The sequence below is a fragment of the Molossus molossus genome, unplaced genomic scaffold (assembly GCF_014108415.1).
Source record: "Molossus molossus isolate mMolMol1 unplaced genomic scaffold, mMolMol1.p scaffold_m16_p_13, whole genome shotgun sequence".
In the NCBI taxonomy this organism is placed as follows: domain Eukaryota; kingdom Metazoa; phylum Chordata; class Mammalia; order Chiroptera; family Molossidae; genus Molossus; species Molossus molossus.
The window spans coordinates 46,514,530-46,528,676 of record NW_023425348.1 but is presented as its reverse complement, the minus strand read 5'-3'; the positions used below and the strand labels follow the sequence as shown (position 1 = coordinate 46,528,676).

At 43.3% G+C, this 14,147-nt stretch overlaps 1 protein-coding gene across 4 annotated transcripts in view; it reads right to left on the bottom strand.

Moving 5' to 3' along the window:
- CLPB (caseinolytic mitochondrial matrix peptidase chaperone subunit B) overlaps positions 1 to 14,147 on the bottom strand; it is a 151,751-nt gene that overhangs the window by 100,841 nt on the left and 36,763 nt on the right. For 3 of the 4 annotated variants that reach the window (XM_036257953.1, XM_036257954.1, XM_036257956.1), the window contains exon 3: positions 7,773 to 7,859. The exons of the other annotated variant lie outside the window; for it this stretch is intronic. In XM_036257953.1, the coding sequence (XP_036113846.1) occupies positions 7,773 to 7,859 (87 nt within the window). The remainder of the gene's footprint in view (positions 1 to 7,772; positions 7,860 to 14,147) is intronic. 4 annotated transcript variants of the gene reach the window in all.

Sequence of the window (14,147 nt, the reverse complement as noted above, 5' to 3'; positions counted from 1 at the left end):
CACAGCCATCATCATTACTACCATCAGGTGATCAGACAGCATAAAGCCCAGCCTCCTGAGGCCGAAGGAAGCACCACTCTGCAGCAAGAAGCCAGGCCAAAAATAGGCTGGGTACCCTGGGAAGAGGCTGTAGGCCTCTAAGGCAGGAGAGACCCCTATGTGATCAGGCCTCTAAGAACCTGCATTGAAGCACAGGTGTAGGGGTGCTCTGCCTGCTCTGTCTCTAGCTAGCAGCAAGGAAGGAGAGCCTCCTGGGGAGGCTGCCTGCCCTGGTCCTGCTGCAAGAGCAGCATTGGCTCTTTGCTCAAAGAACACCTGTGGAGTTTTCAGATGCACAAAGAAAGACCTGTAAAACCTCTCCTGCAGGACAGCAGTCTGGCGTGGGCTGCTTGTTTCTTAAAGATAGGTTTAATGCCCTCCTCCCCTTAGTAAGGTGGAGGGAAAATAAGCAAATGCTAAAAATAAATGACTGCTGTGAGAGGGAATTAAATGGTCTTCAGCCAAGGATGGCGGCATTTTAAAATTAACAAAGCCCAGGTACCACATCCAGGAAGGCCTTGGCAAATTCGTGTTATCCACTCATTAGCTCAGCTCCTCAGGGACCCTGGCCAAACAAGGAAGGCAGTGCCGGGAAGCAGTCCTTCCGATGCTGATGAAATGCACTCCGGGAGGAAAGGAAGGAGGAGGGAGGGAGACTCTTGTGGGGAATTTCAAACAGTTCTGCTGGAGCTTCGTGCTCTGCCTCACTGTCTCACCTTCTCTGAGGCAGGGGCTTTCAAAGCAACCAGCAAGCCCAAGTAGACTCAAATATGAATCTCCCACCACCCCATTCTTTTGGGATGTTTGGTTCCTGAAGCACCACAATGACAACACTGTGTAGGTGGTCTTCCTGCTTGGCAGTCCAGGGACTAGTTGCCCAAGAATGATGTGGGATGAAAGGCAAGCTCCCAGTCCTGTACCCTGAACTTTCTCCTTGCTATAAAGAAGAATCATGACACTTTGTGAATTTATATAAGCCTAGACTATACCACGTGTAAAGTGACTTTGTCGTTATTTATCAGTAATTATACTACATGACACCAAAAATTGTGTGAAATCACAAATCTTCACTCTCTCTTAACAATCAGAATGTACAGTATTCAAAACACAACAGGTGGGTCATAAACAACAGAGTTCACTTTGAGACAACATGAATTTTCAGTGTTCCACTGGTCACAACTAATAATGAAAAATACAGAGGAATGATAACCCTTTAAAAAGTGTTTTATAAGTCAGTTTTGAAGTATCAATTATGCATAGTAAAATTCATCCTTTTAAGTTATGGTTGTATAGCCACCACCATAATCAAGATTTAGAAAATTTCTATCACCCCAAAGTTCCTATGGGCCCTTCCTCCCAGTCCTAGACACTAGCAGCCACTAACCTGATTTCTATCCCTACACTACTCCTTTACCAGACTGTCATATAAATGGAATTATACAGTAGGCAGTTTTTTGTGTCTGACTTTAACGTAGCATAAGGCCTTTATGATTCATCCATGCGTTGCATGTATGAGTAGTTTGTTCTTTTTATTGCTGTATAGTAGTCCACTGTTTGGACTATAATTTGTCTGCCCATTCACTAGTTGATGGATATTTGGGTGATTTCTAGTTTGTGGTGATGATAAATAAAGCTACTTTAAATCTTTACATACAGGCTTTTTCCCAGATGAATGTTTTTATTTCTTGTGGACAAATACCTAGGACTTGGTATTGCTGGATTGAATGATAAATATGCTTTACCTTTATCAGAAACTGCTAAAGTGTTTTCCAAGTGGCTATACCATCATGCACCCCTATCAGCAATGATGACAACTGTTCTGCAACTTTGTCAGCACTTCATATTGTCAGTTTTTCTAAATTTTAGCTATTGTAGTAAGTAGGTATGCAGTAGTATCTCATTATGATTTTAATTTGCATTTCCCTAAATGGCTAATGCTGAATATCTTACCTTTTCATGTGCTTATCTATCATCCATCTCTTTTTTTGGCAGTGTCCACTCAAATCTTTTGCCCATTTTTTAATAATTGAGTTGTTTCTCCTTTTCTTCTTGATTTATAAAAGTTCTTCATATATTCTGGATACTATTCCTTCATCAGATGTGTTTTGACAAGTTCTTTTTTGAGGAATTAGAAATTATAAGGATCTGAAGCATACAATTTTCCTTCTAAACCACTATCCCCTACATATACACTGATGAAGGGAACAGGAAAGACTTAAACTTTCAATTTACAAATACCTTAGTGCCACTGGACAGAGGATCAAGCAGTACTTGGCACCTGCTAAAACTCATGAGACTATTTTTACCTCCACTGTAAGTACCCAACCAACATTAGGCTTTAAGGAAAGCTACATCTGGAGAAATGGCTGTCCTATAAACAGCTTTTGGCCCCAAGGCTCTGCACCTCCCAAAACCCTGTTCTGGTCCACCAGGCTTCTGGAATGGTCAACAGTCGTCACACTCCATTGCTGGCCATTGTCCACTGGGAAAGGTAGGAGGCTCCCAATCCATCCCTCAGTGAAAGAGCAAACAGTGGGGCCTGTGGCTGCTTGGACATCAAAGTTGAGCAAACAGGCCTGGCAGGCCCTGCCTCTCCGCCTACACATCCTGCAAATGCCAAATGAAGGAGCTTCTCTGAGGGGGGTCATGACTTTCAGCTTGTCATAGCACACATCAAAGTTTGCACCACACACGAACTAGGTGCATGGGTTCAAATCAAGTCGCCCAAGAGCGGATACTCTGCCATTGTGTCCAGTTTTAATCCTGTGTTTTCCCAAGTAATTAAGCCTTCTTGCTTATGAACTTGTGACTAAGTAAAGCATCACTGAGAGGTTGTAACATCAAAGTGCCTTCCACCGTCTGTCCATGTTTGATAAAATTGGATTTCTTTCCCTTCTTAAAGAAAAACTAATTGAATTTAACTGAAGGCTGGGTATATTTGCACGAGCTGGTGAAGGCTATGCTAATTCACAGTGATCATCCTGGGACCCTGTGGCTTAGCCTTTAGCTGGACTGGGTCAGAGTACAACACAGAATGAGGCACCCAGACTCAGGCTAAACAAGTGCCTGTGGCATGAGGCTTATGGAGGGCTCACTGTGGAGAGGGGGCCCGCCTCCAGTGACTGCTCAAGTAAATACTACACCCAAGCTGTTACTAGGGCTGGCAAAAGGATTTTCCTAGTAGAATGTTGGTTAAACTTTGGCAGAATGGCTACTGAAGACAATGGCCATCACATTACTCAAGTCCTTGATGTCAGCAGTCCAAGTAAGCTTCTTAAGGCAGAGGCTGTGATGCTTATTGTCTGAATCTCCTCATAGCCTGGTCCATTAGCACCTGACACAGTATAGTTTGAAAAATGTTTCCTGGATGCACGAAATAATAATATGAAGGAATGTCACAACAAAGTTCCCCTCTCCTGAAGAACCAAACCCTCTATATCCTTTGTTTGCCATGCTCACTGGGAAACCTTAAACTAAATGAATACTCAATTTCACTAATTACCTGATTTACACTGAGTGTGGCATGGTCCCATTTATGTAAAAATACACACACACACACACACATACACACACAATGATCAGTCTCTAGATAGAGGAAATTCAGTTCACTGCTATGTTCTTCTCTATGTTATTTTTACAAAAACAATAAACCAATTTTCGGAAAAGAAAATCTCTGGTTCAATCCTGATACAATTATCTTTCCTATTACCAATATGATTTCTGATCTTGATCCACTTTTAACTCTCCTATGTACATTTATATTTGTATTTTAATTTACATCACCTCAAACCCTTTTTGGAAAAAAAGGGAAGAAATAAATTATAAATTAAGTTCTCATACAGACTTAAAAATGTTTGTCCTACAGCACTGTATTTCCCATTAAACTTAAATAAAATAGTACTATTCAAAATTAAATAATAAATACATACATAAATTAGAAGTCTGCATGAAGTTAGTCTCCTTAAAGACAGAGATTATTCTGTTCTATGTCCCTAAGGACTTAACACATTAAGAAAATGTTCACTAAAGGCAGTTGAGGGTGGAATGATTGGGCTTTTCTCAGGATCTCTCCCTTGAGCTTGTGACGGCCAACATTCTAAAGGAGATGAAGCAAACAACAATTGCTGGCGAGGGTGTGGAGAAAAGGGGACTCTAGTACACTGCTGGTGGGAATGCAGACTGGTGCAGCCACTGTGGAAAACACTATGGTGTTACCTCAAAAAATTAAAAATTGAACTGCCATTTGACCCAGTGATCCCACTTCTAGGAATATACCCTAAGAAGCCTGAAACACCAATCAGAAAGAATATATGTGCCCCTATGTTCATAGCAGCACTATTTACCATCGCTACGATCTGGAAACAGCTTAAGTGTCCATCAACAGATGAGTGGATAAAAAAGTTGTGGTACATATACACAATGGAGTACTATGCAGCTATAAGAAAGAAAGATTTCTTATCCTTTGAGAGGACATGGAGGGACCTGGAGAGTATTTTCCTAAGCGAATTGAGACAATCAGAGAAAGACAAATATTACATGATCTCACTTATTTGTGGAATATAATGAACCAAACAAGCTGATGAACAAAACAGTCCCAGAGACACAGAAGTAGGATACAGACTGACAAATCTCAGAAGAGGGGGGTCCGGGGGGGGAAATAAACCACAGAACTTATATGCATGTATACATAACCATGGACATAGACAACAATGCTGGAGATGAGGCGGGGGGTGGGGATCGGGAGAAGGGTGTCAATGGGGGAAAAAGGAGAAACATCTGTAACAAAAATAAATTAATAAAAAATAAAGAAGATGAAGGTTCTCTGCTTTCAGCCTTGAATCAAGGGTTGCCACCTCTCTACATTCCCTTCATCCAAATCCAATTAAAAGGTGCTGGTATTTCAGGCCTTGCCAATATGATTCCAGAGGATTTGGTGACTGAATAGATTAGAGTCAGCACACTTCTAATAAGAAGAAACTTATTGGCAGACTGTGCTAGTATGGACATGATCATTCTTCAGGACTACTCCCAGGAGACTTCACCAATGGGCCTACTCACCCTAACTAATATACTCCAGAGATTCTCTTTTACAGATTCTCCTTTTCCCTTTTTCCATAGCACTTCGTACCTTCTATGTGGTTTACTTATGCACTATATTTGTTTACTGTCTGTCCCTGCCTCTCTTTACTCAAGGACCACCATCTGTATAGAAATAAGCTCTATGATTGTGGGGATCTTTGTTAAGAACAGTGTCTGGCAAACAGTAGGTGCCCACCCCTGACCCAATTTGTGATATAAATAAATAATTCAACCTGAGAGTATGCCATTTTCACTAAAAATCTGTCTTCCTTGGGTACTGGAAGAAAGAGAAGGACACAAAATGAACACTTAATACACCAATAATTAGTTCTAGGAACCAAAGCAAATAAATACAAGCCAACACTCTCACTTTGCTCAACAAGCATCACTGATTTCCTAATGGCCCGGGATAAAGACAGGCAATCAGTTAAACCAACAACTCATTAGATTCAGAAAGAAGTGTCCCCCCAAAGCACTTCTACTAGCTACCTGATTGACAGTTCTCTTAAGTATAGTGTTATTTCCAATTCTGTCTCAATACTGAAAATACACTACACATAAGAGCACGCTCCCCCTTACCCACCCCTCTCTCCATCATGACTATCTCTTGCAGATGGAGATACCTGCAAATTGGGAAAGAAGAATGGTGGGTAGGGTGGAAGTGGTGGTAGGTGAGTATCAGTGGTAGAATAAACACATGTATTTGGGCATAGAGAGGTCTAATGTGAGCAGCAGAGAATAACAACTCACCATGTGTAACCTGTAGCACATATATTATCTCATTTGATTCTCATGAGCATATAGCGAGAATCTACTCTACTGCCAGATCCAGTCCTCTCACACCTTCTGCTTTGATAACATACTGTCTACACTACTCTGACATCACTGATTACACTACACTCTCTCTTACCTGCCTTCCTTTTCTTTTTTCTTTAAATATGTTTCTTTAGCCCTGGCCAATTTGGCTCAGCGGTTAGAGCGTCGGCCTATGGTCCAGGGAGACCCGGGTTCGGTTCCCACTGGGGGCGCGTGCCTCTGTTGCAGTTTGTCCCTGGCCATGGTTGGGGTTGTGCAGGGGGCAGCCACTCAATGTGTTCCTTTCGCGTCAATGTTTCTCTCTTTCTTCCTTTCTCTCCTTCCCAGTCTGTCTGAGCAAAAATGGAAAAATGTCCTCGAATGAGGATAAAAAAATATATATATATATGTTTCTTTGTTTTTATTTTTAGAGAGAGAAACATCGATTGGCTGCACAACCCCCACTGGGGATCAAGCCTACAACTGGGGCATGTGCCCTGACTGGGAATTGAACTGGGATCTCTCAGTCCATGGGATGAGGCTCAATCCACTAAGCCACACAGGCCAGGCCACCTGTCTTTCTTTTTTACATCAGGCCACGAAGCTCCCAAGGTCTCTGATTACCCAATGATTATTAGCACAGAGCCTGGCTAAGTCAATATTTACCAAATGTTTGTATAAATAATTTCAGTTGGAGAAATGGTGTCCATAGAATTCTGAAACTCAACTAAGGGTCAGAACCATGACTAGATTCCAGGTCTCTCAACTGCAAAGTCCATTTACATAAACTTTTCTTTTAAAGATTAAGTGTAAGGAGCTACAGGCAAATAAGGAAATGGAGTGCTGAGAACAAATTCATGACAGAAGAGCAGAGAGACCTACCTCAAGTACAGCTAAGTCTCTCAGGCAGTCTGAGGCAGTGCCACCCCTATATTATTAAATCCCTGTTTTGTTGGTTTCCATCACATTTATGACCCTTACAAAGGTGGCTAGGACTGGCAGATAAAAGGTTTAAATATCTGCTTGAAAAGAAAATTAAAATTAGTACTTCCTACTAGGAATTTCAGGGGCTGCTACTAAAGTGCCCAATCTGCTTTCTTTGAAAGCATTTCTTTTTGCTCTTATTTAATCAATTCATTTGCACAATCACAGCTAGAGAGTGGGATGGAAAGGCAGCATCCAGCAATAGCCTGGGCTCTGGCAGAGGGAGGCAGCAGTGAGGTATAGTGAAACACACAAACTTTGTAGACTGCCAGACCAGGTCTTAAATTCTGTCTGTGTGACCTTACACAAATCACTTGATCTCTTTGGGCTTCAGTTTTCTCACCTGCAAAACGAGAATAATAACATATATGTTGTGGGGTGGTTGTGAGAATTAGCAATAAGTCTCTACACAAAGTGGACTATTTAATCTTTACATAACAGCTACACCCCAATGGGAGGGCAGGAACGCCCCCACCTTCTCTAATTTCCATCAGAACCTCCAAAGAAACAGCCCAGAGAAGCCCTCACTGGGGACAGTGACTGCCCACTTCTCAACAGAGATAGATGGTGGATAACTCACACAGGTACACATAATCACTTAGGACAGGCTTTCAAACATTTTGTTGCTTCAATAATGCAAATGACTCACCTAAGGTCACAAGGCCAATGAATAAGGAGCTGAGATTCACAGCTACATCTTCCCTCTCCACATCTATACTTTCCATTGCACAGGGCATAGACCAGTAATTTAGGCTGTGTTCATCTCCCTGCTTCTGGAGAAGACAGCAGGGGACAGGCAAAGGTGGGAAAAGATTCAGGAATGTGATCTGCAGAGATCTGGCTAAGGGAGCCCTGTGTGTAAGGAGATCTCTCACCTGTCATTTCGGCTGATGGCTGCCACCATAAGAGCTGTCCAGCCAAGTTTGTGCCTTGCATTGACATCTGCACCTTCCGACAACAGCCTAGAAAGACAGAGAAATATTTTCAGTGTATGGCTTACCATGGACGTAAGAATGGAAGAAATTAGACAGCCAACAAACAGGGAGGCTGGATGAACCTGCAAAGAGTTAGAGGTCTTTGAGACCTAAATACCCATCCCAGCATCTCTGGCCAGTCTCCCCAAGTCCAGGCTTCCCCTAACTCTCTCCCTCTTCCCTTAAATAAGTCTGCCCCTTGTTGTTATCTTCTCAGCCTTGTGAGAAAAAAAATGTGCCTTCCCTACCTTAATGCCCTGACACTCCTACTTCCTAAGTCCAGAATGCTCTCTCCCTGCCTCTTTGCCTGTTCTCCTTCTTTCATGCCATGGGATACAATCCTGGCTTGAGGACTCTCCCTGAGAAGGCTTCCTTGATTCATCTAGTCCACAGATCTCTCTTCCTGCCTTAGAATTTCTCCATGCCTACCACCAACTGCCCAGGGACACTTCTTATCTAGATAGTTCCCATGCCAGTTTACAAAAGGATCACACTCTTCAGGTTTCTCTGTATGGTGGCTGTTTGAAAACTGGAAATCTTTTAACCCAAGGAGAGATGAAAACAATATTAGAAATGCTAAATTAGGTTTCTGAGACAGTTCACATGAGCCTATTTGATTCTATATGCCAGTGCCTAGCATGTAGTAGGGGCTCGACAGTTGTTGGATAAATGAACAAACACAGGGTTTTAAGTATACCACTAAAAGCCTGAATTCTGAGTCCTGGGAAACGGTGGGCTCTACAATGTGGAAGTGGACAGACAGAAGAGGAGTAAATAGAATCAATTTTTACTGAGCACCTACAAGTAGAAACTGCCCTCAGAACTTAACATACATGCTCTCATTTACCCTTTGCACAAGCTTAAGGAGCTGATCCTAATCTCTTTTCATGGATGAGTTAACAGGCTCAGTGAGGTGAAATGACTTGCTGAAGATCATAAAGCTGGTTAAGGGGCAATACAGTGACTGGAACCCAGGTCAATAATGGCTCTACAGCCTGAATCCTTCTCACCTACCACCCATCCTCTAATCTTAACCCGGTTCCATGTCACATGTTAGACAAAAGACTAAATTGACTTCAGCAAACCCACAATATGTGCTGGGTCCTGTGCTAGATTCTGAGATGGGGGGTGAGGAGAAGGCCTGGGGTCTACTCTAGGGAAGCACACAATTTGGTTGTGGGGTAGGATTCAGGACAGTAGGAAACCAAAGCCTGTAGTGTGTGGATCCCACCAGAAGTGCTATAGGAGGCCAGAAAAGGGGAAGACCAAAAGTCAAGAGTATTTACCAACAAGACAGGATTTGCTTATGAGGAATGTGGGGAGGGTATTTGGGGGAAACTGGAAAGCTGTCTACTCTTTAGTGGGTTCTAGATGAAAAGGCACTGACAGAGAGTCCAGAGGCTTGGAGTCCTAGTACCATTCTTGTGTAGTAAATGCTCCTCTGGACCAAGCCAAATAAAAACTCTGTGCTGTTTAAGTAAGCAGGTGACTATGACTTGGGAGGATAAAAAGACACAAAGCCTGAGGGGGCAGACAAACCAACAAGCACATACCTATATGTGCACATACCTATAGCTAAGCTATGAGTGCTAAGCATGGGGACTGCAGGTTGCAGGTGCACAACCAGGGAACCTAACCCAGTCTTAGTGACCCAAAGGTGTCTCTGAGGAGATAAAAATAGAGAACTAGCCAGAAAAAAGAGGGAGATGGAGGTAAGGAGTGTTCCAGGCAGAGGTAAAGCCTCTCACCCAAATACAACAGTATCAGGTATGTGAGGGTCTGACCGGGGCACAAAATATAACGGGAGAGTGACCCTTTGGTACATGGACTGATGCTCTAACCACTGAACTACATGGGCCAAGGCAGCCATGTGCTTTTTTAAGAATATGATCAAAGCTGATGACTCTCTCTAGAAAAGTGCACAGGAGCATACATGTCCCCCACAATTTTTTTTTACATACAATGTCCAGGGGTTTATGAGTCCTCATGAAATTAATAGTGAACTACAGGTTAAAAACCTAATCTAAAGAGTTGACAAGTGTCTGGCATGTGTGCTTTTGTCCTGCACTCCGGCATCTAAGTCAGAAATCACAAATCTCTCCAAGCAGTTCTTTCCTGTGGAGACTTTGAAAGAGCCTCAGAGTCCTCCTCAACATTGGTTCCAATCAACTACCATCAATCAACTTAAGTTAGCAACAGAGAGGAAATCTATCTGCCATTTCTTAGACTCTCACCATACTCAGTAGGGTTGTCACTGAAGATTTTGGGGCAAAAGAAATGATAAAATTAACCTAATAGCTCAAGCAGGCTGAATTTGAAGCGAAAAGAGTAGAAAATGGGAACAAGGAAACCAATCTGGAGACGGCTATAATACAGACCAAGGTCAAGAGCTAGGGCAGAGAAAGCAAGGCATGGCTAGGAGTAACACTGCAGCCAGAATCCCTCATGCCTTCAGTGGATCAGTGACCCATGTTCCCCTGACTGGCTGGACACAGAGAATTCTGGAAGCAGCACTGCTCTGGAGATAGAGCTGAAGAAAGAAGATTGACATGCCTCCTCCTCCTGCCCCTTAAGGGCTGAGTATAGTGTAATAAAAAGAAAATAACATATGAAGGGCTTTGGAGTAAGTTAGATCTGAATTCAAATTCTGATCCAGCTGAATAACCTTGAGAAAATAAATTCTCTGAGTCTCAGTTTTCTAACTTATCAAAAAGGGATGATAAATTCTAATTTACAGCAAATACAGCCCAATGCCTGGCATATATAGCAGGTATTCAAGACAGGGTGGTTGCCACCTGCTACCCTACTCCACTTCTATCCCTCTGGGAGAACAAAGTGTTCTGGTCTCAAGCTGGTAATGGCAGACTGGCCAATACTCAGGGATTCTGAAACAGGGTTACACAGGATCACCTGGGTAATTCAGTCAGGCTGGCTCCAGGAACTCCTTTGTTCATTTATCCAACAAATATGTGCACTCACATGCTGTGTGCCCAGCCATATGCCAGCTACCGACAAGGAGACAAGATAGAGAGGTTCTTGCCTTCTAGGACCTAAACCACAGGCTTTTCATACATACACACACACACACACACACACACACACACACACTTTTTTATTACTTCTTTCATAAATAATTGCACTTTAATATATGCTCATACTACTAAGTATATAACAATTTCTTTTTTTTAAATAAATCCTCACCTGAGGATATTTTTCCATTTATTTTCAGATAGAGATAGAGAGAGAGAAACACCAGTGTGAAAGAGACACACCAAATGGTTGCCTCCCGCATGATCCCGACCAGGGCCGGGGACAAACCGCAGCTGAGGTACGTGCCCTTGACCGGAATCAAACCAGTGACTCTTTGGTCCATGGGCCGATGCTCTAACCACTGCGCAAACTGGCCAGGACACAACAATTCCATTTTTTAAACTGCTGCATAATTCTCCATGGCACATCCAACCAGATTTCCCTCTCTGTGCTCCTATCTCCTGACCATCAAGAGCAATACTCAAAAAACATCCTCTTACACGTGCCCTTTGGACCTGTGTATTTCCCTGGAGCAAGTACTCAGAGCAAGATGCCTGGGTTATAGGGTTTACATTACTTGATTTGACTAATAGTGTCTAGGTCCTCTTCAGGATAGCTGCTCCACTACAGCAGGACAGGGGTGTTCCTGTGTGCCCCTCTCCCAGCCAACACTTAGCAGTAAGTAGTAAGCTTCCTAATCACTGCAGGTCTAATAAGTGTAAAGCAGTGGTTCTCAACCTGTGGGTCACGACCCCTTTGGGGGTTGAATGACCCTTTCTTTCACAGGGGTCATCTAAGACCATCGGAAAACACATATTTCCGATGGTCTTAGGAACCGAGACACCGCTCCTCTATCCATCTCCAGGCGGGTCCACACACATGCAGATACTCCCACATACAGCATGAGGAACTGTATTAAAGGATCACGACATTAGGAAGGTTGAGAACCATTGGAAAGGATCCCATTATTGTTTTAATTTGCATGTCTGTAATTCCTATCAATTTTAAGCTACTTGTTATATGCTTTTGGGATCTTCTTTTCTGTATATTGCAGAGGTTTTTTTAAGAGGGAGGAATGCTAGGAGAGAGAGCTCCTCCAAATTTGCCAATCCTTTCAATTAATAGAGTAGAAAGAGCATAGGGCAGAGTCAGGAGACCTGGGTTCTAGTTCCAGTTCTGTCATCTTCTACTCTTACACCCCAGGGAAGGCATATAATCTCTCTAAGCTTCAATCTCTTCATTGGTCCACTAGGGTTTTAGCAGATGATAGCGCAATCTGAGGGAAAGGGCTCCACAAACTTGAGGGATCATTCCTAGGAGACAAATCTCAGTATTCTTCAGTGAGACTCCAGCTTTTGAGCCCTGCCCCGCTTCCTTATTGAGTATCATTTTTTTGTGGGTTTTTAAATTTTTTTGCAGCCTCTTGGGGCTGAGGTATAATTGAAAAACCAATGAACCTGAAGCCCAAAGACTGGAGTTCAGATTCTGGCTCTGTCACTTACCAGCTGTGAAATGGAGGATATTAATCCCCATTGTGTAAGGTAGTTGTAAGGATTAAAAGAGACAGCCCTGGCCAGTTTGGCTCAGCGGTTAGAGCGTTGGCCTGCGGTCCGGAGAGACCCGGGTTCGGTTCCCGCTAAGAGCATGTACCTCGGTTGCAGTTTGTCCCCGGTCCTGGTTGGTCGTGCGGGTGGCAGCCACTCGATGTGTCCCTTTCACATCGATGTTTCTCTCTCTCTCTCTCTCTCTCTCTCTCTCTCTCTCTCTCTCTCTCTCTCTCTTCCTCTCTCTCCCTCCCACTCTATCTGTACAAAAAAAAAAAAATGGAAAAATGTCCTCGGGTGAGGAAAAAAAAAAAGAGAGACAGATGTAGTATAACTCCACAGGAGTAGTGGCTCCTGGTAGATCAAGTAAGGACCAGAACAAACATAAACACCATCACAAGCTAGCCTAACTACAAACAGCTTTCCTCTTTAGGAGCTGGGTGGGACCCTCCCCCCTCCTCCTCCCTCACTCTTCCTCCTTATATACAGCAGCCCCCCAAATTAGGATTTCACAAACTCAGGTCTACTTCATTTCATTTGGTTGCTTTGCAAGTGAATGCCCAGCAGGCAGTCATTTCAAAGTCCTGGGCCAGCTGGGCCGGTGGCTGCCTGCTGAGAGTGGCTGAAAGGGCCTTAGAAGCCTAAGAAAGCCACCCTTGCTCTCCCCTGTGATTTTCACCAATGGACGAAATGCGGCAAGTGAATTAATCTCTTTTAAAAAGAGCAATGCTTGTGACAGAGCATGGTGTCTCCGAAAAGGTTAGGATTCCATCATCCTAGAGATGATGAGTGGAATGCTTAATGCAGGTTGCCACTCAGGGTAGAGCAGCTTGTGTCCAGGGGCTGGGAGTGGGGGTGGGTATTGCAGGACTTTCTGGATCACTCTAGACTGTGGAAGGCCCTTCCCTAATGAACTAGGTCTCCTGCTTGGCAGGGCAGGGGTGGGTGACACTTAATTGGGGATGACCCAGGATGGCAGATAGGAGGAGACCACACTAGCAGTCCAGAGTTGAACCTCAGCTCTTGTACAATGTGCAAGCAATAGAGCAGGGTAGGAAAATAAGCAGGAGAGACCCCAGTTCAAATGCAGGCTCTGGCACTTCTTGGATGGATAGCTGTGGATGAATGAGTGACTTAGCCTCTCTGACCCTCACTTAGTCCCCTTATCTGGGACAGCTCCTGCTCTCCAAGCCTGTTTCTACATCTGTTAAAAACACAGAAGACTCTGCCAGTCCTACTCCATATGTCACACAGAGGTACCATGAAGAGACAATGAGACAAAATATGTAAAAATACTTGGTATGCAATAAAGCAATGCACAAATAAATAAAAAAGCCTATGCTATTATTATAATTTCCAATTAGTGTCTACCCATTTTAAGAACATAGGAAATATGAAAAGTTTACACAGAACTTGGAATGTATGTCCTCAAATTTTTCTGTAAATTGATATATGAATGGTCTCAAATTCCCAGGTAAGGGCCGTAGTAGAGTAAGAATTTCTTACCCAAGAGCTGAGGATTTCCACAGAAGACTAACAAATCAAGGTGAAAAACAAAGCTGCTCCAATCTCTCAGGGATTCAAGAGAGTTCTGAAGGCTACAGATTGAACAGGCAAAAGTGATTGCCTCTGATGGGGAAGGAAAGGAGTGGGGATGAAGGAGCCACGCTTCCTTCCTGCTGTGAACGCTTCTGTATTGTTG